The following is a 27,114-nucleotide window of genomic DNA, read 5'->3' as shown; positions in this document are numbered from 1 at the left end:
GAAACAAGTCTGCATGACGATGTAGCAGACTCAAAAGCATCCAATGCTTATCCCGAGGCACCGCACGCAGGACTGTGAAGCGCGCAGAGGAGATGGGCTGAACCTGAAAGGGACAAATGTTATTATTGGTTGCGCTACGATGTAGCGAATGCGAGCGGCGCCAGCAAAGCCATCAACTGCTCACGGGGCTCACAGGATCAGTCCCCGTGCGATGGACCGCACAGAGGGCAGGTTACACTGGAGCATCCCTTCCGAGAGTCTTAAAACAAAAAGACGAAAATCGCGTTCTAAACGCAAGATCAATTACACTGGTTAGAAAATTGCAACTAAAACCCAGTTACCCGGGGCACCGCGGGTACCGCTGCGGGGCAGCCCCGCCACCAGCGCTCCGCGGAGCGGGCGCGTCCTCGAAGCGCTACCTGCACCAAAACGTGCCATTTCTACCGCACTTGCCATTCCCCTTTCACTTGATGGCTAACATAACACCGAGGGGAATTTTCACGCCGAAGCGCCCTCAACAATCTCTCACTGACTCGACGGGAAGCCGGCGCTGGAGCGGCGGGGGGCGCGCCCGGGGGCTGCACCCCTTCCCCACGGCAGCTCGGGGGTCTCGGTGCCGCTGTGCCCCGCAGCCCTCAGCGCTCCTGTGGCACCTGTTGCGGTACCGCTCCCTCAGATCTCCGCGCCGTCAGCCTCCCGAGCCCTCGGTCCTCAGCGCCCTCAGGGCTCCGAGCCCTCAGCCCTCCGCGCCCTCAGCCCGCGGCGCGGCCGGGCCCGAGTGGCAGTGGCGGGCACAGGGGAGCCCCGGGGCCGCAGCGCTCGGCTCGGCGCATGCGTCCCGCTCTCGGGAATTGTTTCTCCTCGCCGCTCCGCACCAAGTTCCAGCCGGCGGCTCGTCCCCCGTGAGGCGGCGGCCGGGATGGGGGCGGCCGCGAGGCGGGCCGGCCCGCGGGCGCTGCTGCTGCCGCTGGCGCTGGCCGTGGCGTGCGCGGCGCGCAGGTGAGCGCCGCCGGGGCGCGGACGGGCGGAGGGAGGCGGGCGCGGGGCCGCCCGGCCGCCTCCCTGACCCGCTTGTGTTCTTCCCGCAGCGCCGACGGGCCCAGCAACATGTCCTACGTGAAGGAGACTGTGGACGGGCTGCTCCAAGGCTACGACATCCGCCTCCGCCCCGACTTCGGAGGTGAGGCGCCCGCGCCCCCCCGACCCGCGCCCCGGCCCCCTCGGGCCCGCTAACGCCGCCTCCCGCTCCCCCCGCAGGTCCGCCCGTGGATGTGGGCATGCGGATAGAGATCGCCAGCATCGACGTGGTCTCGGAGGTCAACATGGTGAGTTGCCATCGGCCTGGAGCCCCGCTGCGCGGGGATGCGCGTACCGAGCATCACCACGAAATCACCGAGCACGTCGCAGTTGCTAGGAAAAGTTATTTGCGTTTTTGAGATGATTTTGGCATGCCTGCGGTGGCACTTGGGAAGAGCTCCCTGCCTTGGTCAGAATGCCTACTGCAGGTGTGAGGTATTGGGTCTCTCTTGCCCTGGTTTGCCCTTTGCGTAGTCAGCAGCTGCCGTCGGAAATGCTGGAGTTTCTTGAGCTGTGGCAGCAGGTGGCCAGATGTGCGTGTTTTCATGTTAAATTATTTGAAGAGTTAGACAGTTCACTTTGCACTCTAGCAGCCTTGAGTAAAAGGTGCAAAGAGAAAATAAGAAGGACTTCTAGAAAACACTCTCCTGTAAAAGGGTAAAAAATAACTACACTGCAGAGTAAGTACATAAGGATGTTTCCAGCTGTCAGAATCAGAGGTCTCATAGCTACAGGTGTGAAACATACTGCATTTGATTTCAGCTCTTCTGCAGGAGGGAATGCTAATAGACAAGCAGGCTTAAAAAGCAAAAATGTGACTGTTTAGTGCCTGCCTCATTTGACAGTCTTTTCCCAGAAGAAAACAATGAATCAGTTGCAAGTTTGAACTTTGTACAAAATCATGTTGAATTAGTCAGCATCATGGGCATTTTGCTCTCACTCTCTTTTCTTATGTTTGATCTCAGATGAAAATCTCAGATGCTTTCTGTACATAAGGGAACACCTACTTAGTTAAAAGAAGCTTAGAAACCTTACAGTTCCATCCTGAACAGCAGTTTATTTCGCTGGGTGATATTTGCCCATTTGAAGTAATTTACCCAAGAGTGGGGATTTCTTCCTTGGTATATTAATTAATAGCTGTCATTAAAACAAACTCTTCATAAATTTTTTTGTTTGTTTGTTTTTACACTTAGTTTTTTCTGTTGTTTGTTATATATATCATAGCTTCTGTTTGTATGTAACTGTTTTATTTGCTTATGAATATGTATGGTATATGGGAGTGGAGAGGAAACAGAATTTGTCAGGTTGTAGGTCTGCAGACTGCTAATGCTACACAAATACAACATTTTGCAAGTTTCAGCTCCTGGTCTTCCTGTTGCTGTACTGTACTTTCAGGGAGGAACAGACCACACAGATAAAGCAGAGGAAACAGAACACAGACCTTATCAAAACAATCAAAGAACAAATCTACTCCAACTCCAAGCTGTTTCTACGACGCTGTAGTGGGATTGCTGCTTTCATACCTGGAAAAGCCAAACAGAGTGAAACACAAAAACACCTATTCTGAAAAGTCCAGAACTTATCTTGTAAAGTCTCAACACCTGAAATACTGTTATCTGTAGGGGAGTGGATGTGACAGTTTTCAATGGCAATCTTACAATTGTGTTGCACCAGCTCACAGCATTTCTTAGTTGCCTGTACTTGTCAAAGCTTTTTTCTCTGTTCTAACACTTGCACAGCCTCTGGGAAAGAGAAGTTACATGATAAATGGATTATATGAATAATATGTAGGGAGCAGCTTGACTAAAACTGGTCAAGAAGTAAGAAAATGTTTTCATTTCATAAAATGCCACATCTCAAAGTAGAAGAAAGCAACTGGTCCTAGGTGCAGCTGTAGCCATTCCCAAGGGCAAAATATGAAGTCTTCATTCTGAATCAGTTTGAAAAGCCTTTCCAATATCACAAGTGCTACCTGTACATTCCTGTATCTAGTGCTCTGTGTTTATTGTGTTGCTAGAGATTGTCTGCCTGGTTTTGGACAATGTTCAGTAATTTCATCCATCATTGCAAAAACAAGGCAGTCGATACCTTGGTATAAGTAAAGGTTTTTTACCTAGTAAAATGATGCTTTGTTCTAGTATTTTTTTATTTCTGAGAAATCACAGCCTTGAGATGGTTAATGTTACAGCCACATGTAAGTCATTCATCTTCTTTTTCTTTAAACTGTGTCTAATAGGTTTTGGGGGTTGCTTTTGGCCAAAGCAGTGTCACACTGAGGTTGGTTTCATCCTCTGGTGGGGCAAATCCTTAATGGTTTATGTCATGAACCGAGAAAAGGTAATTTAAAAGAATCAAAGGCAGCTTCTAGAAAGCTGCATTACCACTCAGACATCCACCTTATAACAAGATTGACTTGTATGGTTTTAAATGCTTACATTACAGTACATAGTTTCAAAGCAAAGATTAATGATTTCAGACTGCCAAACTTAATTAAAAGTTGGGATAAATGTTCTCCATTAAAACTCATCAATCCATTTGAGTGAGATGGAAGAATTTCAGTCATGTCTTTTTTAATTGCCTATAGAAAGAACTGAAGAGTTAGCAAAGTTAAAACTGTTGAAACAGATAAACGGTGTCTAAATATTATGCAGGATCTTAATCATATTAAAAGAAGAGTGCAGTTAATTTCCCAGCATATTTTTAACCTGAAGAGCCTCATAAGTGTAACTGAAGTAACATGAGTAGAAGTCAGTGGCAGGTAGATAGATTCATGCTTGTGTATCTCAGAAGCATCAGTAAGTACTAATTATTGCAGTGCACCAAGGACTCCTGTCCCATTCAACTGGACTAGATGCTGACAGTCCCATGTTTTCAATGAATATGCTCACAGATAAAATTTCTTACACAGTTGAAAAGAGGTATATATTATCTCTACCAGCTCAACAGTTTACTCAGCAGCTTGCAGGAGCAGTTTTTATTTCTTTATAATTTTCTGTGTTGTTGCTCTTCAACAGCATGAGAGAATAACCAAGCCTGGAATGATTCCCTCCCCTCCTGTGTTCTTCAATTTTGATTTCTCCTTTCTTTAACCAGTGTTTTTTTTTGTAAACCCTTAAGTGATCAAAATAATATGCTGATCGAGGAGAGAGATAGGTGAGGTTCGGAGGCTTCATTCACCTTAGTGCATTTCACAGGCAGTGCAGCTTTGTCACTGGTTTCCTATTGAAGAGAACAAAACATGGGATTGACAGCCATGTGTAAATTCTAAAGTGAAACATTAATCTGCAGATGATTCTGAGGCTTATTGTCTGGGTTTGTTGTGGAACCTCATGGTTTCAATGACTTTTTCAGTTTCTATTCAGAAATCCAGGCAACAGTGGTGATCCAGATCACAGAGAACAAGTAAGTGGAAGAGGCACTGCTGGGGACAACCTGCTGTGCCAGGGAATAGCACCAGGGCCTGACTTGGCAGGAAGGGACTGCTGGCTCAGCAGGGACCCTGCTGATCTCACTGCTGCTTTGCAGGGCCCATCAGGTCAAGCTGCTGTCATGGCAGATGGCTAATTCTTTTCAACAGATTTGAAACAGCAATACTGTGGTTCAGATTATTTTTATAGTACTATATAGAGCCTTTTACAATGCAGGCAACATTTTTTATGAATTGCATATTTGTTTTCTTTTCCCAAGGATGTTTGTGGGGCTAGAAGGAACTTGTCATAAATCAATTGTGCTGTTTTTTTTCTCATCCTAGTGATTACAGTAATGAAGAATTCAGCATAATGTTATAGAAAGGAATTTAAAAAATGTGGAGCTCTGTACCTAAAACATTATGAATCCATTAAACTCATTAGTATGCATAATTTTTGCAATTTTTAGTCAAAAAAAATGGAACGTCAGTATTTCATGTAACTTCCAGTAAGCAGAAGTGATCAGTACCACATTTCGTAGTATTCAGGAACTCTAGAGGAAGAACAAACTGGACAAACTTTATGGAACAGCAAGCCAAATGCAATTTTGAACCAATACATTTTGGTGGAAATACTTTATTAGCTAATATTTTTATATATCCATGTGCTCCTGAGTCAACTTTTATAGAAATGCTATAGAAGAAAAATATACTTGATTTCTTGGTAGGGGAAAAGATTATTCCCATTTATTAGCTGTTCTTCCACTTTTGAATATCAGCTCCAAGGGGTTTCTCTGGAGTACGTGGAGCATTGAAGTGTTTGGCTTAGCTTGTTCTTTGGTTAGGTTCCTCTGCAAATCAGTGAAGTTGCATCAGTAATGAATCAAACCAACTTTATTAAAGGTGATTATACTTTCCTGTAGTAATTGCATTTTCTTGGAAAAATTTTGCCAGTTACATGTAAAGTCAAGACAAAATAAGCTGTTCTGAACACACACAGACATCAAGAAAAAACTTTTAAAAATGCTTAATTGTTATGATGATGCCTCTGAGAAGCAAAATGCAAAAAAGAATGAAAATGAGCAAGTGAGAAAAAACAAGAAATCTGTTACCCTCATGGGAATATATTCTCTGTCATTGCAGAGTCTTGGCTTGCAGACAGCTTGGTTTTCCTTGCAGCTTTTTTACAATTTTCCTACTGGTATATTCATACATCCTAGCCTAGTGTTTAAATTAAGGGTTGGAGCAATCCCCAGTATCAACACAGGCTGGGGATGTACAGATCAAGAGCAGCCCTGTTGAGAAGAACTCGGAGGTGCTGCTGGGTGAGAGGCTGGACATGACCAGCCATGGGCACTCCCAGCCCAGAAAGACAAACATGTCCTGGGCTGCATCCAGAGCACTGTGGGCAGCAGGGGAGGGAGAGGATTCTGCACCTCTGCTCCACCCTGCTGAGACCCCACTGCAGTGCTGCATCCAGCTCTGGGATCCCAGCACAGGAAGGACTGGCTGTTGGAGTCAGTTCAGAGGAGGCCACCAAGATGGTTAGAGGGATGGACTAGCTCTTGTATGAAGAATTGGGATTGTCCAACCTGGAGAAAAGACACCAGGGTAACCTAATTGCAGCCTTCCAGCCCCTAAAGCTGCCTACAAGAAAGATGGAGGGGGACTTTTTACAAGGGCATGTAATGGTAAGACAAGGGGTAATTGCTTCAAATTGAAAGACAGGAGGTTTAGATTGGATACTAGGCACAAGTTCTTTACTGTGACTGTGGTGAGGCACTGTCACAGGTGGCCCAGAGAAGTTGTGAATGCCCCATCTCTGGAAGTGTTCAAGATTGGGTTGGATGGGGCTCTGAGCAACCCAGTCTAGAGAAGGCCATGGTGTGGGGGTTGGAGCTGGATGATCTTGTCCCTTCCAGCCATAACCATTCTGTGATGGTATAATTTAAACATTAGTATCAGAAGCTATCAGTCGTTCCAAGACTAATCTGAGATCAGTCTCCTTAGTCTTTGCTGAACTAGCTCCAGTGGAAACAAAACAAATATGAAAAACTACCTATGCATCTTCTTTTTTATTATTCACACCCACAACCGTGTTATCAGAATGGCATACAAGTTCTAAAAGTCAAAAGTGGGAATCTCTTCTGTTCTTTGTAGATAGCAATCAATTACCTTTGATTTTATTTGTATATTTGACTTTAAAATAAATCAAAATAGATTGATAACAGGAGCTTTGAATTTTTGTACTGAAACTGGGGAAGTCTGTGAGTGTTAATGCCTCTTCCTCCTGGTAATCACAACAGTCATTGTAGCAGCAGAACAAAGATATGAGTGGAGGTCCTTATTCCAAAGAAAAAGACAGTGATTCAGGTGGCTTGGATCATGCTCAGAAAGTGTTTTGGACGCCAGTGTCTTAGATTTCACTCTTGTGTTCAGCAGATCAGTGCCTACAGGGGTTATATGTTGTTTGCTTTATAGAAGGAATGAGTCTCAGGGGAAAGATACCAAGTGGAACCAAAGTGTAAATTTCTGTCCTTACATGGATTTTTTGGATTGGTTTGTTTGTTTCAATTTCTCTGCTCTCAGTTGCTTCTCTGTTACAATTTCTACCTTACAGGGAGAGTATGGGAATTAAATGCATTTTGTGAGCATTCATTTGGACAGTGAGCAAGTTTCTGCACACTCAGGTGGAAAGAAAAGGCATACAGCTTGCAGCTATAAAAGAATATATCCCCTGTGACCAGTTATTTCAATACAGCATCATGGCTTATGACCCAGCTGGTCTGTTCCTACATCTCTACAACAATACTCTTGCAGTCCTGACAGGAATTTATTTCTTACTTACCTAGTGAGAAATCCCAAGAAAGCACAAGATGTTGCATAGTAATTACATTTTCCTCAGTGGTATTGCTGAATGACATATTGTGATATATCAAGAGGCAACTGTGAATTTAACTTCAGTCATCACAGTGCTTTGCCCAGTACTGTAGGTTTCCAAATGAACATAGTGAATGTAAGAGTAGAGAGAAGTTTCTGAATACCACACAGCATCATGCATACCTTGTCAGCATTAGCTTTCAAAGCACATATGATTCTGTGCTGGCTTGGGAAATCTTCATGTATTCATTATTTATTTAGCTTATATATTCACTCGTAATACTTAAGAATATATTTAAGAATATATTGTTTGCAGATGGTTTCACAGGAGAAGACAGTAATGACAGTCATTTGTCAGAAGAATCAGACATCAAAATATGAAGGTTTTTCTTTCTTTCTGTTTAGTGTTTGATGCCACTAAATGCTTATTTCTTGTGATTAACAGAACAGGTAAGCAACTTGCATGATTATTCTGTTAGTAAGGCTATTTAACCTTACTTAATTTCAGAACATTATTTTCTCAGTTTTTGGAACATGATAACAACATGCAAAAGCAGAAGGTTTTGCTGATTGTTAAAGAGGTGGCAGATTTTCATATGTATCCTTCAGTCATCATATTATCTTTTGCAAGATATTGCAAGGCTGGCATGTGGGGAGGAAGAAACAATAAAGACCGGCACAAATTCTGCTTTTTGTCGCACACACTTACCAAGGCATGAGCAGAAATTCCTTCTGTGGAAAAGACATTTTACTTTATGTATCTGTGAAAGAGTTTTAGTGCACCCTAACAAACAATAGCCTTCATGCAAAGTGTGTGGCTAATAAATGAAAATACTCTTCCCAGGGCTGCCATTCTTATTTCAAGAGTGGACACTTACTTCACTGGGTGCTCTGTCAGTGCCAGGCCCAATGTGCTCTTTGACAAAAAATGTGTGTGTAGCAACTCTGCATTGCAGTTTGAGCCCTTTGGCCTCTTGGTAAGTCATCTCTTACGCTGAGAGTAGCACTTTTAAAGTCATCCATCCCTGAAGGTTGAAAGAATGTGGATACCTAGCTTTTGTTCCTGGGTAGATGAGGAGGTCAAGTACTTCGATTCCAAAACACTGCTACTGATGTGCTGGAGTGGGAATTGAGTGCAGTAGTGCCAAATGTCTTCAGTTGCTATCAGTCTACTCAAGAGAGAGGTAATGCAGGTTCTTTAAACTGACAAAGAGGAAAGTTTTCCTCCCTCCTCTACATAATTTGTTTGAATTATCCTTATCTCTTTCTTTCTTAATCCTATTATACAAAGTCTATGCTGATATCTCTTTAAGGTTAGGAGGCTAATGTTAGGCAGTATGAAGATCCTGACAAAGATTTTTTTCCCCTGCCTCATAATACATTACTCCTTAAATTCAAAGCATGGAACACTTTTTCACTCAGCAATTCTAATTCTCATGATTCAAGCATTACTGCATTACCAGACCAGTTGTAAAGATGTCTGAAAACTTTATGGATATATGTGTGGTTTGGTGCACAAAATTGCTTCTTGGACTCATTCTCTTGGCCATATCTCCACGAGAAAGACCAGTCAAAGGCAATACAAGATAATATGTCTGGTGTGTGCCAACTGGAAATTTTTGCACACTTGATAAGAAGTCCCAATTACTGAGTGAATGGTTGTTATAGCTGCTTAAAGATACTGAATGAATAACAGGACCTAAGAATGACAAGGTACTTAGATCCATGTCAAAACCTTGTAGATTTGTTGAGAGTAAAATGTGAAATGAGAGAAGTTATCTAACTTAATCCATCCACTAAATGAGGAGAATCCTGCCCTTCATTGTGTATTTACTGTTCTTACTCCAAGCCAGTCTGAAAAACTCCAGCAGCTAAAGCAGAACATTGTTGAGCAGTCTTTCCCTATCTTGGCTTCAAGACATTATTTCTCATCTATTCATTTTATGACTTTTGTATCACATATAAATATCTATTCCTTTCAGGAAAGGAAATGAGTCATTATGTCTCCTTTAATTTATATTCCGTAGTGCTTTTTTTCCTCACATTTTTTCTCTGATGTGGTAACTTTAAAATCTATGGCCATTTTACTTACTTTCAAGTTAACAAAACAGCACATCATATGCTACTGCATATGCAACCTGTGTAAGGACCTTCATTAGGCAGTCTGACACATGTTTGGCTATGATTCTGCTTCCTAGGTGCATTTTCAGGTGTTGCTGAGAAAACTTAGCAACTGGTGTGTAAAGCCATTACACATCAGAGGAGCAGTCCATTTTCGAGCCATACTTTTCATTAGACATTGACATTGGATCAGAAACTCTTGCTCACCAACATTATTATAAGTTGGCTTTCACTAGGCTGAAATTAATGAGTCATATTCATATGAAAGAAAGAGGGCAAGCAGATAAAGTGTATTTTTTTTCAAAAGCTGACTTCTGCATATGTATGTATTCCAGAACAAAGTGCCTTTCAGATGTTGGATAGAAAGTAATTGCAATTCAGTGTATCATTCCCAAATCTTATTTCCCTGTAATTGTGTTCCTTACAGCATAGCCCTACTGTTTTTTTATACAATAAATAATATTTTATTAATTCTGTTTTCATGTCTGTTCTTACATCTAAGCAATCTTGCCTAAATGTACCTGCGACCTATTTATTTTAATACATGACTTCCTGCATTCACTCAACTTTCTGGTTGTCATCCTGGAAAATGATATGTATTAAATTTGTTTGTGAAACTAACTAGGAGTAAACAGGTTCAAGATACTTTGCTGGCATAAATTATTTCTCAGCAAGTTCTTGGGTAAGTAAGTTTGGAACCAACCTTTTTTGAGATAAGTGATGCCTTCCAGGCATCATAAGGATGTAGATAAAAGGCTTTGACCACTCAGCCTGGGTGTTATTACAGACCTGAAACAATCTAATTCCTGGATAGGGTCTATGTTCCACAGTATGAATTCTAGTAGATAGGCAACTTCTATATTGCTTTCCACATCAGTGCCAAGAATGAATTTTCATGCAAGGCTGAGTCAAAATATGTTACAACAAGATAAGTAAACACATTTTTTAGTGTCAGCAATCCACCTCATTTTCTCAGGGTTGAGTTTTCTGTTGAGTATGCAGCAGTAGGTTATCACCAATTTTTTTTCTTTTTGTATTCAGTATCTTCTGACACATGAGATATGCACAAAGGGGCAGCAAAGCTGAAAGCTTACAGGGTGTCTGATTCATTGTCATAGAGGTGAGCAACAGAACATCTGCATGGCAGATGTGAAGGGGGACTTCTGGTGCCTTCTAGGAGGATAGCCAGCTGGAGTTTACCTATGGACCTGCTGAAATTAGCCTGCACTTTGACAGTCATTTAGGCGGCATTCAATGGTTTTTGTCTGGTTCCAAGGAGAACACTGACATTTTAAATGACACTGGAAGCAAGAAAAGCAAACAGTGTATGAACCTTCAGTCCAGAAAGTGAGGCATACCTTAGAACCAGGTCAAGAACAATGCTTGAAAAGAAACCAGAACAAAACAGTTGTCTTGTCTCCAGCATGTTTCTGAGTTTGGTGAGGGTGGACAGTATGTTTCCCTGAAATTAATTCTAAGCATGAAGCTAGAATGTGTTTCACACCTTAGCAGAGAATGATATAATACCTTGATAGCAGACATGGGCAATTTCTGAGTTTGTTTGTAGTCATGATACACCTAGACAGTCTTATTGACAATTTGAGTTCAGATCAAGTGATGAAAGTGTATCAGAGGATCAGTGAAATGTATTTCAGAAAGGATCAGCAGAAAACATGTAAATAATATGATAATAATTAGAGCATGCCAGACTGAAATACAAATATTAGATGGTGTATTGTATATAATCTGTCATAGTACAATCAAATTTTTAAAAGTAACTATATTTTTCATTAAAGTAAAAAATGGTTTCTGAACAATGAAATCTCTCAGAAGAGAATTAAACATTAAAAATTAAATACAAAACAATTGCTTTTTTGTCCATCTTTGTTAATAGATTCAATCTCTACTATCTAGATACCTGTAAGCATAATATAATTAAGAGAAATACAAAATGTAATTTAACTTTAATTTTTTAATTTTAGTTTTATTTTATAAAATGTTTTATTGTCTGTATTTAGCTGGATGGGAAAAGATGGCCAAGAAAATTTCCTTTCGAAAGAGAGCTCTCTGCATTCTGCTGTCCCATGGCTCCCGTCTCTTGTCCTCATCCCTTGCTGTGTCTCAAATGATAAAAAGCCAGAACTTGTGTTTTGATAATGAGTGCTAGAGGTGTTTGCTCAGGTAGCTGTATAACTAGGGATTTGAGTAGGAGGATTTTGGCAGAAGTATGGTGGGGGAAAAAACACTGTCTCGAAAAATGCTTCCTGAATTCCTGTATTTATTTAGTAATTTAGAGAGACAACTGGTTTTTTTTTACTTTCTTTTCCATAATTAATCTATTCTGGAATTAAAACATCTGGAAGCAATATCAAGTAAAAATCCTTCCATAATTAAACCAATGTGATGCTGGCCAACATGGACAGAGGAGGGCAAGATGTGTTGGTACAGCATTTAGTCACAGTGCTCTCTTGCATTTACTTTTAGTTCCTTTGGGAAGTTCTCCTGGTGTAGACTACTGTTTGGTTCCGAAAATCTGAAAATGCAGAAGATAGTATAATGATCAAGACTGGAGGGAAGGGCATGAAAGAGATTCAGAATTTTTTTGTTCTTTTCTCCATTGTGTTGTTCTTGGTCAAACCATAGGTTCATCCACTCCTCTTGCAAAGCTTGCAAAAAACCCTGCTTCTCCATTACAATGGCATTGAAAGGTTAGTTGAGAAGAAGAAACAGAAGGAAAAATTAACATTTCAGTTTTTAAGGTGTGTTCCTTTAGTGATTGCCAGCGAGGCAAAGTATACATACAAATAAACACAAATAGCTCATAAAGGAAAGTTAAATAAATAAATAAAACACTATGACTGGTGGTTCCCCTTTGCTGTGCAGGATATTGTCTATCTGTAATCATTCCAGAGTTCAGCCATTATGTTCAACATTTCCTCTGTGTTCAAATCTGAGTAATTTTCTAGCTGTCTGTAAATCTGGCATTGGGTAAAAAGCATCAGTTGTAATATTATTCAATTTCTGTGCAGGTCTTCTCATAACTTGTGACACAGATCAAGTCTTCTGGCATGCTTTTCTACATTAGAACCATCAGCATCTTCCAATACCTTTGATAACTAAAGATGTGATTATTAAAAAGTACCTTTTAAAGGTATTGAAGTAATTTGTTAGAAGGTGTCAGAGAGTATTTGCTCACTGTCTAACCAATATCTCTTTAGAGCAAGTAGGAGTTGCTCTCTTCTCTCTTTTCTTTTGAATGATTGTTCAAAAATAATTCAAAATCTAGCACAAATAGTTGAAGAATCAAAGCACACTGTTTTCTCAACCAGTTTGAAGTCTCTAAATCTCTTCAGATTTAGCTCTGTCACTCATGTAGTATTTGGACTGCAGTCCAGACAGAGAGTAGGAATAGCAAAGACCAGTTCACAAACAGAAGGAGCTGTAATCAAGTTTCCAGTGCTATTTCCAATCCCATTCTAGCAATAACAGCCTCAGCAGTACTTAATTCTCACAGGTAAATCAACAGTAACTCCACTTAAACCAGAGGATTATACCAACAGCAGAGAATCAGTATCAGGTTTAAAAACCACAGTAACAAAATACTGGCTTCTGTAGCATTTCAAAGGCCCACATAATGCTGATGCTCTTTGATGATGCTGTTTTTATCAATACAGCTATGAAGCACTAAGGAGAAAAAGGATACACTCTTGGTATGCTTGAGATACTCTTTTCCTGGAAAGGTTTCTAAAGAAAATGGGACAAGGTAAGTACTTTAGTGTTCATAGCCCAGTTGAGATATATGACAATATATTTGGGTAATGAATATTAACTGGAAAGAAAAAGTGATTTCAGGTAAATAAGGTAAATATCTTAAAGCTTGAAAATTATGTTTGTTGGACAGAGAAGGGTCATTAAAACAATCACATTAACCAATCAACTACATTTTTGGAAACCAATTAAAACTTCAAATGGAAACTTTGTGACCCTCTGACTGAAAAAAAAAAATCATACTGCCTTGACTAAAAAGAAGGAAAAAAGGAAGTGATTACAGGCTGAGAATTTATATTCCAAGTATTAGTTGGATGGTTGAATTGTAAACTCCTCAGATTCATTATGTTCACACTGCCAAGAATTACTCTAATGTAGTAGATGAGAATTGCTCTAATGTATTACTTTTGGCTGGAAGTAATTATTTTAATTCAAAGAACTAATGGCTTTACTAGTATTGCCATGCTGCTTTATTGCAGCTTTGAAAATAGATGGGAATACTCAGTGGTGTGGCATTCTAAACAGACTAAATTTAGAACCCTGTTCCCTGCCCTTTCCACTCTTTTCATGAGACCAAATCTGCATAGCAGCACTTTGTGTCAGGCCTGCAGTGGTGCAGTTGAGTAGGTGGAATGGTACTTTGAATTACAGACTGCAGTTTACCTGAAGAATGTGAGGTATCCAAGACAATGATTGGTCATCCTGTGATGGAGTGTAAGATAATCATGAAGCTGATCCCTTTCCAGGGATTCCATGTTTTGCAGGATAACATGAAGATACTAGTTTTAGTCTGGAAGCAGGGAAGACAGATCTTGCAGCATTCTGCCCAAAATAATTAGTCCAGACTCAGCAGGGATTACTAATTCAGCCTTGGCATCCAGAAATACAGCTGTATCACTTCTCTTTTGGTACAGACATGGGTCAGAAGCAGTTTAGGTTGCCTGTACCAAGAACTGTGGCAAAAGGATCACATGCATGAAATTAAAGCATGGGGTCAGCTCACTCAACCTGACCTAGCCAGACAGAAGTTGTCTTCCTAACTGAATGCTCATGGCGTGTCCATGCAAGCCAGATGTTTGTCACAGAGGAGAAAGGCACAGTACTGCTGTCTTTTCACTTGGCTGCCTTTGGGCTTGAGCAGTTGTGCAAAACAAAATTTCTGTGTTCTAGAGCAACTGGTTTCATGCCTCCTTAAGGAATGGACTGAAGCAAGTTATCCTGGTGCTGTGCTAAGTTGTTCCTGTAGCAGTAATTGCATGCTTTTGAGTAAGAAAATATGAGGTGTAACATATCTGAGATCCTGCCCTATCTCCATAAATGCTTAATATTAAAACCATACTAATACCAGATTAAAATGTTTGTATATGCAGTTCTAGTGGGAATGCTCTTTCCCCAGGAGTTAAGCAGAAATCCAACAAACTTACAAAGTAGGAATGTATGAAAACTCACAGTTAAAATCTTCTTTCATTGCCTTGGCAAGGAGTAAGGACTGCACATATCCCCTGTCAAAGGGGCTTCTTCCCCTGTCTAGAAATCTTTATGAGTCTATGCAAGAACCTATATTACAAATTTTTAGTACAAAACATTTCTGTGACCACATTTTCAGCAAATATCTAAGAAACTAAATCATAAAGATAATTTGTATTTAAGAGAAACAATATATTTCTCTGGATTTTATACAGTGAAGTCATAAAACCTCCCTAGAAAGATAAAAGAAGCCTACAAAGAAGATTATTTGGATATTTGAAGTTCCTCTGTACCAAATGTGCAGACAGGCTTTATTTTTCAGATGACAAATTTTTTAATATGAAGTCCCTTCTCAAAGGTACTAAAGTCTAGCAGCAATACAGCAGTAGCCACAAGGATTATAAACAGGAATCTGTCTAGTCATAAATAATTTGTTAGCTTTCTCTAGTCTTGTAGCAAATTCATCATCAGAATACATGGTGTGTGTAATTCAAACTGAGATACATACCCGACAGCTCTGCATGAGTGGTTGTACTGGGAATTACAGACTGTGGAGCGTGTGCAGCATCCTGCTCCTTTGGGACTGCATGTGCTAAAAAAGGGTGTGAGGCAGGAAGTCAGTAATTCCCACTGCATCACCACATGATTCCCAACTGGCTGGTGCAATGTATGGGAACATAACTGTTATTCCTTACTGGTTTGTGGTTCCCAGATAGAGCAGGTTAAAACAGAGCTCTGAAAGCTGTGATTAGTGATGGCAAAGGCTCAAGCAAAATAAGCTGTTATCTAAACTAAGCAAGTGCTGAACACAGAAAATTTGTAGGGGTAAACACAGGAGGGAAATCCTGTAGTTCTCCCAGCAGTGACCCCAACTCTACTCCAGGTTCAAGCCCTCTCCCAAAACTACTCATTCAAGTGCCCTCTCCCCATGCATCCCTGAAGGCAATTCCCTCTTGCACTGCAGCCCTGGTTCTGCTGTGCTTGCCAGCGCTGACACAGAAGGAAAAGGCTGTGCAGTTAAAGCTGCTTTGGTGGGAGGGAGAGGCAGCTGGCAACCTTCTCCTCACATTCCTGCAGACAGCAGGGCACGAGTGTGTACATGAGGCTGGTATTGGCAGGGACAGCAGCTGCTTTGGGTGTAACTGAATACACAACAGACACAAGCTGGAAATGGAGCTCATTTGGCCTTTGCTTCCAAGCCATGCAGATAGATGTGCCTGACAGAGCCACACTCTTGTGGCTGTGAAACTGAATTTTGTCAAAATTAGTGAGTTATTTTATCTTATCCTCAAGGCAGTAAATGTATTTGTTTGTACTGATACCAAGCCTGCGCTCCACTGGGTATATGGGTGGATATGAACCAGCTCATACTTCATCTTGCATGTACTTTTCACAACAGTAGGCTACAGATCCTGACACAGATCCTTTGCCACAAGGAGGATCTGTTTGCTGTCATTGCACATCCTGCACAATTTGCAAGATGTGATTTCACTGTGCTGAATCCATAAGGACCAAGCTTACATGAAATAAGCTTAAGTTTTCTACTTGAATTTCCATACAGCCTACCCTCTAACTCCAGAGGTCTTCTCATGCTGCTTTTGGCTAGTGTAAGGGTTAACTGTGAAGGAACAAGAATACTCTCAAATTCATCCTAGAAGAGTTAATTCCATTTCCAAAAGATAAATTTGTGAAATAACCTAGAGCCTGAACTGATCCTTCCACCTGCAATCCCAGGAAAGCAGCATCTGTCTAGAGGGTTAGGCTTGGAATCAAATAGAGAATTTGCTGCGGCTATTAGTGATGTAAAAATGGGGTTTTTTTTACATTAGCTGTCTCATTTTTTTTCTGCTACCTGAAAAAACCTTTTCAGATTTTTGAAGGGCAGTTATGAAGGCCTAAAAAGTATAAACTGAACTGCTCACCTACTGTGAGCCTTGTTTGTGTTCTACCAAGATAGAAATTTTCACATCAAAGCACAGCCCCGTAAGTGTTGGGAATCTGGTCCAAATAATAATCTCAGATAATTTTTACTGTTGTAGAGAAAGAAATGTTTGCCCAGCAAGTTATCAGTTAATTTATTGTCATTTTAAAATGCATAAAATGTCTGTCAAAGGTATGATGAGAAATATTCCACTCTTAAGTGAAATAACACGTCAAATAAAGAGAAAAAATGATTTATTAAGTGAGGGGGACAATTTACGTGAGATAGTGGGCAAGGGCAAAAATCAAGAATCAGCAATAAAATATGTCAATAAGCCAGGGTAATTAAATCAGTTGCAAATGTCAGTGATATTTTTCTCCATTCCCTATCTGAAGCAGTGAGTGGCTGTAGCAAAGTTCTTTTTGGAGATACTCTTTTACCATCTGGAAGTGGCGTGACAGAAACACACTGATGTGCATTTAAACACCCACCCACACTCTCAGTGGTCCCTGTTACATAAGAGTATGAAGCAATTAAAGCCTCCTGGAAAGAAATAATGCTATTTATTGCAGCTAATTTTATGCCTCCTTCTTACATGCAGTGCTTCTTGAAACTACAGCCTTGGTGAGCTCCATCCCTGTGCTTGGGAGGAGGCATTTCATGCCATGACTTCAAGTCCCTTTGCTCCCCATTTTGCAGCCAGGGAACGAACAGGGAGCACAGTAATGCTTCTCCTGCCTATGCACTTGATTTCTCAAGCATGGAAATTGAGTTGGGAAGATAGAACAAATCACAGTAATTTCAGATGTTGTCAGGCTTAGTTTGTAGACTTAATTTGTGTAATTAAATCATAGAAGCACTAGGTCTTAGGGGCATCTGATCTTCTTAGACTTGCACTACTGAGTTAAAAAAATAAGATACTGCTTTTCTATGTGCATTTCAAATTAAAATTACTTTTAGCTGAAGAAGACTTCATCATCCAAGGTGTATGGGGCTGAAATTTGAAGGCATGGTGGCAGGCAGTTAAGAGACTCATAATAACAAATTATAAAAAGGCAGAAACTCTGTGACTTTTTGTAAAAAAAGTACATCAAATAAACATAAAAACATAAAAATAACTATACTAATCAAGTTACATTTGATAGGAAGAAATGTTGCACCTTACTGCTCTCTGTACTAGTTTAAGTGTTATTGTTGCAATCAGCAGCACTTAGGGTTTTTTTGTTGATAAACCTTCAAAACAGGAGGGTATGTTCATTTTTGCTTAAAAAAGCAAGGTTCCCTGAGTTCAGTTCCTATCTGGACCAAATAGACTGTGTGCAAATGTGTTACCACAAGGACTTCTTTTGAAATAGTTTGATAATGAATTAAGCATTTGCTAGAAAAGAGCAATAGGAGAAGTTCCATGTTAGAAACATACCATTTTTTCTAAATTTGTCTTCTTTCATGTTACCAAGTACTTCATAATGGATTTTGCTTGGAGTAAGAGTATCCCAAAAATCTTTTAGTCCGTACTTCTGACAGGTTTTGCTACTTTTCCTCTCAAGATCCTCTGGTTGCTCAATGACTAGTGTTTCTGAAAGGCTTTTTAAAATTTTTACCATCTTTCAGTATAGTTTACAGGGCCAAAAGTGGCATTTCCAATTAATTAATCTGTGAATGAGAGCAGCTTCTCTGAGGTGGTCTTATATTGTGCTCTATCCCTTAGCTTTTTTTCAGTTCACTTTGCTCAGCAACTAACTGCTTGCAAAATTTTTGTCTTGACTCCAGACTCTGTTTTCATGTTGAGCTGATATATAATGCAGTAAAAAAAAAATAAAAATAAATAAATATAAAAAATCAGATAGTAAATGATTAGTAATCAACTTGGAACAAGTAGGTTCAATACCTATGCTTCACCTGACCAGCAGTGTCAGCAGCCCCCTCCTCTATGTCCTAAAACACTTCCTTTCTCTTCCATCATTTCTAAACTACCCCTCTACATTTTTTTTCTACGTTTTTCTACTTTTTTCACCCTGTGATGCCCAATCCTCACACAGGGCTTGGCAGCTTTCTTCATTTGCACTCTGGCTGGCTGGCCAATGTGCTGAACAGTACAGTGTACATCTTAACAAATGTCCACTTTCATATGCCACATATTGAGCATAGCATACCATAATAGATAAGATTTATTAAATGTTTAACTGGAAATCAGGCACTAATCAAATAATAAAGCTCTGTTGTTTAGAGCCATTTCCAGAATGAGTGCTCTACTCACATACCCTGCCAAGGGTTTGACCTGAAATCATTCCAGTTATTAAGTTGATCCACTGCCTTAGGCAATTTGAGCCAGGGAAGGGCAGGAGAGCAAGTACCAGAGAGAGACACAGACATCTTTGCATAGAGGGAAAATCCATGTGCAAGATGTTAATCAAACAGTAGGTGGTATCTCTGACTCAAAAGACTTCATCATCTAAGTTACAAGTCTTAATACTTTGATAAAGGAAACAAGTGAGCCAAAACAAAAGCATGTAGAAATCCAGCTGGTGTGAAAAAACTTTTTTTTTTTTCTTCTCACATGGTGCCCATAGTCCTGAGTTCATGAATTAGAAAAGGTGGTCCTGATTATAACTTACCATCTGTCATCATCAAATTGAGAGACTGTATGTTGTGGTAAAGGGGGTTGAAGGAGTTGTCTGTAGGAAGTTTTCCACAATCAGAAGAGAATAAAGGTTTTGGGGGTGTAGGGAACCTAAAAAACAAGACTTCAGCTGAAGATGACCTGCAGTTCTGGTAACAGGATCATTCTGTGTGTATTTAGGACACTTTCTTGAGAAGCTATTAACATTTGCTACTGAGATGTTAGGAACTGGCATAAATAGGTATTTGAGTAATTGTAAAATAAATTAATGTACTTCAAAACTATGTTACCATCTGTCCTCCCTCTTAGCAAATACTGATAATGAAATAATGCAGTTAGACATATTGCATAATTCCAGAGAAGCCTAAGAAGGTCCCACAGTCCATTTCTTTGAATGTTGCAAGTGTTTGTGGTGCTACAGTACCTGCACAACAAGTGGGTAATGGATACTTAGAAACTGACAGTGACTGATCCCCTGTTGCACCCTGAAGTAAGTGTTGTGAAATGTAGCTCGGTATTAGAAAGTTTTCTCCTTGCTGACATCTACTTGGTTGTATTCTAAGCCCATCCTGTCTTGACTTAGCAGGCCAAAAAGTCAGCAACAGGTCAAGTCACCAGTAATCTTTCAGGCATTTGAAGACTGATATATCTTATCTCCTATATATCTTCTCTCTGCTGTGTTAAATACAAGCTGTTGCAGGTTCTCCTTCTCTTTACACATCCCACTAGAGCATATGCCACTTTTCCTTCTGCAACAGCTTGACTGTCGTCCGCATTCATTTTGTAAGCTGCAGATCATTTTGCTCAGAGCTACTTCTTATTCCCTGTCCTGTATATATACACATTCAGTATATAGATATATATCTATATATAATCACACAGGATAGGGATACTGTACACAGTATTACTGTTGAGTATAGAACTTGAATTTGTCATTAACTGAATCCCATCACACTTTCTTTAGGCTGTTTTTTGAGTTTGTCAAGATCTTGGCACAAATACAAGATAGGTTAAGGAAAAGATAGAGCAGAATCTTTTCTGTCATTACAGTCATTGCATTTTCTGTTAAAGACAGAAATTTAAACACATCCCTCCCCCCTTCCAAAAAAACAACAACTAAAAAAACCCAACAACAACAAAATAAAACACAAAAAAAACCCCAAACCCAAACAATTTGTCACTAAGCATGTTTAAGGTTGAATTCACTACTATTCTGACAGGCTTCTATCTTAAAATTTCTTTATAAAGTTCTTATAGATAGTGACAGTTTTTAGTGATATTTTCTCCCGTAGAAAGAGTGCTGAAAGCACACAAAATACAGCCAGAATGGGAAGTCAGTCCTCTCAGTGTCTCTGATAGCTTACAACTTAATATGAAGTCACTTAAAATAACCATGGGAAAGTCACAAGCCACAATATTTTAATACTGCATTTTACCAGTTCAAAACATTAAATTCTTTCTTCATATAATCTTTTTTTTTTTTTTTTTTTTTTTTTTTTTTTTTTTGAGATGTGATGTCCATCAGCTTCTAGGAGCCATAGAGAAAGCTCAGCTTGTTGAACTTCTTGTACTGTAATAGAATCCAAGAGATATAGTACAGTTCATAACACATTAAATTAGAGATAATTATTGAAGCAAGAGATGCTGCACTCCCTCTGCTTATAACAAAGAGTGGAAAGTAATTTAAAAGGGTAATGCAGAAATCAGCACAGTATTTTTACTGTGTAATATTTAGTATAATGTGTCCAACTCCCTTTTTACAGTATTACAGCATACACTTCAAAATACTGCAAGAAGTAAAACATTGAACCAAGATTGGAATTTCCAAATTCCCACTCCAAATACCATTGGAAACAATGGTATACTTGCATTATCTCAAAATAAATGGGATTAGTAGGCAAAGATTAGAAAGAAAAGTTAAGGCCTTAAATCAGTCTTGCTGAATATCCGTAATACTATAACATCCAAAATGTCTATCCAGAATCAAGTAATCTTCTGAGATCTGTATAGAGGTATAGTAAAGCAGCACTTGTCAAAATTGAGAATATCTCCACTTATTCATTTCATATTTTAATACTGAGACAGAGTAAGGGTTCTTCACCTCAGAAAGAAAAATTACAGATCGTAGTAACCTTCTGCTGCAGGAGATGCAAAGCTCAGATCATTCACAGATCACATTCTTTCTGAAGCTGTCCAGAAAGAAGAGAGGAGTAACTTGTGCAAAAAACAAATCCACAGCCCTCACCTTGCTGTGGGAGCAGGTAGGGCAAGAAAAAGCTGGACTAGCATGATTTAATACCTGCCAAGGATGCTACTGCTCAGAAGATATATTTTACAGTACTAAGTAGTGCAAAATCTGTGAAGACCAACTGTGGTGTATATATGACATCCATGACAGGATGGATTTATAAAAGACATCTCTGACAAGTTGCTAGGTAACAGTGTCTTGTCCTCACAACTGCTGAGTGCTGATCATCTGTTGTCATGATGCTGTGCTTCACCCTCTTGTCCTTGCTCAAAATTAGTGCGTATACAGATTTTTAAATAAAAGTAGATCTGGGATGATCTGTCTAATTTACAGAATGTTTCCTTTACCAACCTTTTAAAAGTCTGCCTAATTCATCACTCTTATACCAAATATCACTCTTCATATCTTCATATTTCTGGGAAGTTATTGCCTGGTCCTCAGTGCTCACTTTTTCTGACAGACCAATTAGGAAATTTTACAGCAGAAAGCTCACCCCTCTGCCTGATTTTATTAAGAGAATATATGACATACAATATTGCATTCAAAGTATACATTCAGTATGGCGCCTACTAAAAAGAAAAAAGTATTCCATCAACACATACAAGTAACTTTTGAAGTTTAAGGATATCTGAGAAGAAACTAGCTCTGCAGCAGGACTCTCAGAAGACCTGAAACAGCCTAGAGGAACAAAGGTGGTAGCTCCAAAACATATCCAACTAAAGGCAAGTTCCCCACATATCCCCATCGTAAATAATAAAACACATTTGCTGCAGACATAACAACACTGGGATTTGTATGATTGAATGTGACAGCCAAGGAACTCCAACACTAGGAGTGGCTTTGCCATTCCCTTGCTTCATTTCACTGTGGCATTTTGTCCTTCCTGTTGTTTTTTAAAAGCAGAGTGAGCAATGTATTATAGATCATTGTCATCTAGAGTTAGAAATTCAAAGCTGAGAAGTCACTCCCTGAGGAGTGAGCTGGTACAGCAGCTCCCTGGGGTCTCAGGTCTGAGGTGAGCACAAGGACTCTAAAAGAACAGCTTAGCTGCCCCATCGATTCACTGTGATGCTTTACTCCCCAGCAGTGCAGGCAAAAGCCATGAAAACCTGGCTGCAAGAGCCCAAGGAAAAGAAACAAACTCACTTTGCTATGCATAGAGCTCTCAAAGGCCATGTATCTTCAGTCAGATCCATTATAACAGGAGAAATTCCAGTTGATACTTGAAGTGATCCCAAACTGCCCAACAGTGGTGTCCTGCTTCTGGCGGTTGACATCAGTTCCAGTCAGGAGAAGAGTTATTAGCTTAATAGATTCTGTTCAGCCAGAAGCCAAATATTCTCAAAAACAGCTTTTTGGAAGTAATCATCATATTTTCTGCTGTATTTTTTATTTTTCAGTGTATTGCCCTAAGCATTCTTTGTACTATCTAGAAGTTATGGCTCCATGTTAGAGACTCTGAAGGCAAACAAGTGTTTTTAAGGTTGCCTTACACCCTTTCCAACAAGTGCCACAATTCAAGTGCATCTGAAACCCTTCTCACTCATGTTATAGACACTTCCCAAGTAGGGCAGATACTTGCTTTTTCACCAAGGTTAGAGCTTCACAGTCATTAGGTGCCCTGACTTCAAGCTAGGCTGCACAGTGCACCATTGACAGAAGCTCTCCTCCACCCAGGACACACAGTGTGCCTCTGAAGGCAGAGCCTCACAACTCTGCCAGGATTATTCTGCTTGAATAATTCATCACATCCTACTGCCAATGGTGTTTGCTGTATGGGCACCTAGTTCATTAAAATTTCTTCATAATGTAGGCAATTAGTACATGAAATAAAAGGCAATGGCACATTTGACCACTACTAAACCATAAAATTTTCCTGAAATTTTTTGTTAAGTTCAACATTTTGAGGCACAAAATGGATCTTGATGCTGACTTTGAGCCCCTTACCCCCTGCAAATTCCCTTTTCAGTGCACAATACAACCAATTTCAGCATCTTTCCCAGGACATAATACTTTCAGAAATAGTCTATTTGTCCTAGTATCTTTACAGTTCTTCAGGGTACACCTGAGTTTGCAACTTACCAATTGTTACTTCCTTAGATGTTGCATCTTTTATGTCACACTCAGTCAGTCTTTCAGGGCATACTGGGGTATGCCTTCACCCCATTATTGTGCCACTACAACACATTCCCCCATTCCAGTGTGCAACACCTTGGTGAGCTGCCTAGAGCACACCAACCACACCTTTTCCTCCTCAAGGAAACACAGTATTTTCTAGAAATTGTTGCTATATAGTTTAGAAATCTGTCGTCTGTGTATATTTGAATCTGTTCCTTCTTATTAAAAAAGCTGAAAAAATCAACAGATTTTTTTTTTTTCCATCTGAAGCTTTGGTAGGAGTAATTTTGGACACAAAAGGAAGAATTCAAAGAAAACTGAGACTTTTCATACATGTATCACAGCTATAGATTCCCTCTGATTCTCTCTGATGCCATAGTGCTCTTTTTTCATCATTGTATTACGTGGGCTGCTGTTAGCTGCCAGTCTTGGGTTAGGTTCAGCTGTGAGCTATTTGAAATTCTAATCTTGAAATAATTCCTTTGTAACTAGAGATTTCACTTACCACAGCTGCAGGCTGAACTATGCAACTCTCCATTTCTCTTTTGTAAATAATTTTGCAGACATTTCAAATCTGAGAGCCCTAATTTGCTACTGTTGGCTAAATGTTATGCATTAAAGTCTTCTTCAGTGACTACTACTGGTTTATCGAAACTTCCCTCTTCATAACACAACAAATGATAAAGAACAATAATTTTGATATTTGTTACCTGATTAGGACTAGATTTATTCTTCCTTATAGTCATCTCAATGCCAAACTAGCCAGTACAATTGCCACAGATCTTTACCCATTATAATAATGTAATTAAGCTCCCTTTCGGTATGAGGAGTGAGTTTAGTTCATATATACTTCTGCTTGGAGCTGCTTGTCTCTATAGCAGATCCACTCCAGAATGGATCATCCAAAGGCTTCCTAGACTCATACATGAATGTTTGTTTTTTAACTGTGTTGTATGGCACAACAACATCATTTTCAACAGACATCAACATCAGAAACAAAATGACCATGCAGGTTACCATCATTCTACCTGAGCCACAGAAACTATATATAGATGTCAAAGCTAAACATCTGGGACTCCAGGAAGTGTTTTAGCTAGTTGAGCTCACCACATGCCCAGTGTTCCCCTTCAGAAAATGTCTCTGCAACAGAACTTTTGAATGAAAGCGTTCATAAAGTGCAAAAGTGGGAAGCAGGAGACAAGTCAGGTACCCAGAAATTTCACTGAGAAGTTAAACAACCAAAACACTTGCAAAAAAAGGTTTAAAAGATTTTCTTTTTTTTTTTCCTAAGGACTGGATGCCTGAAAATTCCCCTTGCTTATAGTAGATACCATGTGTTAATACCATGTGTCAGCTCAAAGTCCCCAGAGCACATCACATATTTATTCATTTGCCTGCATTTCTCACTTTCTAGCATGCTGTGACTAAGGGAAAAGGTATATTACTGTTCATGAGATGTTTCTACTTTATCCCCTCTCTTTAAAACTGGTTGTTATTTCACTCATTAACACTAACTGCTGCAGCAGAGCTATCAGATGTGGCAAGCCAATTCTCTCACAAAACATTTAGAACTTTATAGAGTAATAAGGCAGAAAGCAGCTAATGCAGCATGCAATGTGCTAGCAGAATGTGTGAAGCACTACAGCTTAGATAAACCCATTTGAGTCTAATTCACCTTTTGCACAATCTCAGTAAACATTTCAATCTACTGAATAAATGCATATTGGTGAAGGGTGATTGCCTAAGTCCAAACTCTCCTCAGTAGACACTGCGGCTGCATAAACATCCAGGATGAAAAACACCTAAAAACTGCAAACTTCATAAACTTGACATTGGCAGAAGTCACAGAATTGTTGAGTTTGGAAGGCATCCCTATAGGTAATTTGGTCCAACCTCTCTGCTCTATCAGGGCCACTGTGTGTTGTGCAGGACGATTCCCAGACAGCTTTTGAATATCTCCAAGAATTGAGAGGCCATGACCTCTCTTGGTAAGCTGTACCAGTGCTCAGTCACCCCCCCACAGTGAAAAGCATGTTTTCCAAAATTCAGGAGAAACTTCCTGTGTTTCAGTTTGTGCCTTCTCACTATTGTCCTGTCACTGGGTACCACTGGAAATAACCTGGCCCTGTCCTCTTTGCACAATCCTTTCAGGCATTTACAGACATGGATGAGATTTCCCCTGAGCTTTCTCTTCTCCAGGCTAAACAGTCCCAGCTCTCACAGCCTTCCCTCAAGGAGAGGTGCTCCTGTCCCTTAAACACCCTTGTGGCCTTGGAACTGAACTCTCTCCAGTAGTTCCATGTGTGTTTTGTTCTGAGGAGCCCAGAACTGGACACAATATCCAGCTTTGGTCTTGCCATGGCTCAGGAGAGAAATTATCACCTTCACCAACCTGCTGGCAAGGTGTTACCTGACAAACACAGCCCAAGGTACCATTAACCTTCTTTGCAACAAGGGCACCTTTCTGACTCATGTTCAGGCTGCTTTCCAGGTGGGTGTCCACCAGTATATACCAGTGAATGGTGGTGTTCCTCCCCAGAGGCAGGAATTTACATTTCCTCAAACGTGTGTGTATATATATATATATATGTATATATGTGTATTTCCCTCTGTGATTTGCATCAAGGAATTGCAAATTTCTTAACCAAATGTTAATTTTGTCCTCTAGGGTAGCTGCAGGGAGTGTTTTAAGTAATAAATACTAATTAAGTTGAGAGTAGCTGCTATATCCAAACTACTTGAATGGATGAAAGGCAATTTCCCTCCCAAGCAATCCAGAAATCGCTTGGGATTGCAAGTCTACCAAAATCTCAAGCAGAAATGTACTAAAAGCCTTCTGAGGAGCCACATGCTTGCAGTTCCCCAGGCAATGGCAAATACACTTTGCCTTGATTCTGAATCAAAAAAGGTCTCAAAAAATATAGTCAGTACAAAGACACTATTTCTAGTACCAGAGCTATAGCTTTCAAAACTTTTCATCTGCTATATATGTAGTAAGTGGTAGATTAAAAGGATGCCTTTAATAGTTGAGTTCTAGAACCTCTTTCTAGGCTGGAGACACTGTGTTGTCTTTTGTTTTGTCTCCACTTCCCAAGGTCTACACATTCCCAATCTGAACAAGTCTTGCAAAAATAGCAGCAAAGAGACATTATACTGATTTATTTTTCATTTCTCTTCCTTTCTGCTTTTCTAATTAAAAAGGTAAAGGAGCCTTCAGGAGACGTATCTCTTCCCATGTATGCCTATTTAGACATTTCATACCAATTAAAGTGACATTTGCTACATCACAATATCATAACTACAGTCCTTTAATGAATCTAATTAATCAAGTCTCAGAACATCCCTGTGAAATAGCCAAGATTTATTATTTACAGGTGAGTGAGCTGAGGCACAGAGAAGTTAGGACCAAGAAAAAACAAGAAAAATGCTCAGTGCAAACTCACCACAATCTTTCTTACACAAATGCTGTTGTTACATTTCTTGATATT

The 27,114-nt window shown here is 39.9% G+C and overlaps 1 protein-coding gene across 1 annotated transcript in view; it reads left to right on the top strand.

Moving 5' to 3' along the window:
• Nucleotides 1-919: 919 nt before the first annotated feature.
• GABRB1 (gamma-aminobutyric acid type A receptor subunit beta1) overlaps nucleotides 920-27,114 on the top strand; it is a 102,552-nt gene continuing 76,357 nt past the window's right edge. The window contains exons 1-3 of the mRNA XM_056489746.1: nucleotides 920-999; nucleotides 1,089-1,180; nucleotides 1,258-1,325. Of these exons, the coding sequence (XP_056345721.1) occupies nucleotides 920-999; nucleotides 1,089-1,180; nucleotides 1,258-1,325 (240 nt within the window). The remainder of the gene's footprint in view (nucleotides 1,000-1,088; nucleotides 1,181-1,257; nucleotides 1,326-27,114) is intronic.

This window comes from Oenanthe melanoleuca, chromosome 4 (genome assembly GCF_029582105.1).
Source record: "Oenanthe melanoleuca isolate GR-GAL-2019-014 chromosome 4, OMel1.0, whole genome shotgun sequence".
Lineage (NCBI taxonomy): Eukaryota > Metazoa > Chordata > Aves > Passeriformes > Muscicapidae > Oenanthe > Oenanthe melanoleuca.
Note: the sequence above shows the minus strand (reverse complement) of the source record. Positions and strands in the feature narration are given on the sequence as shown.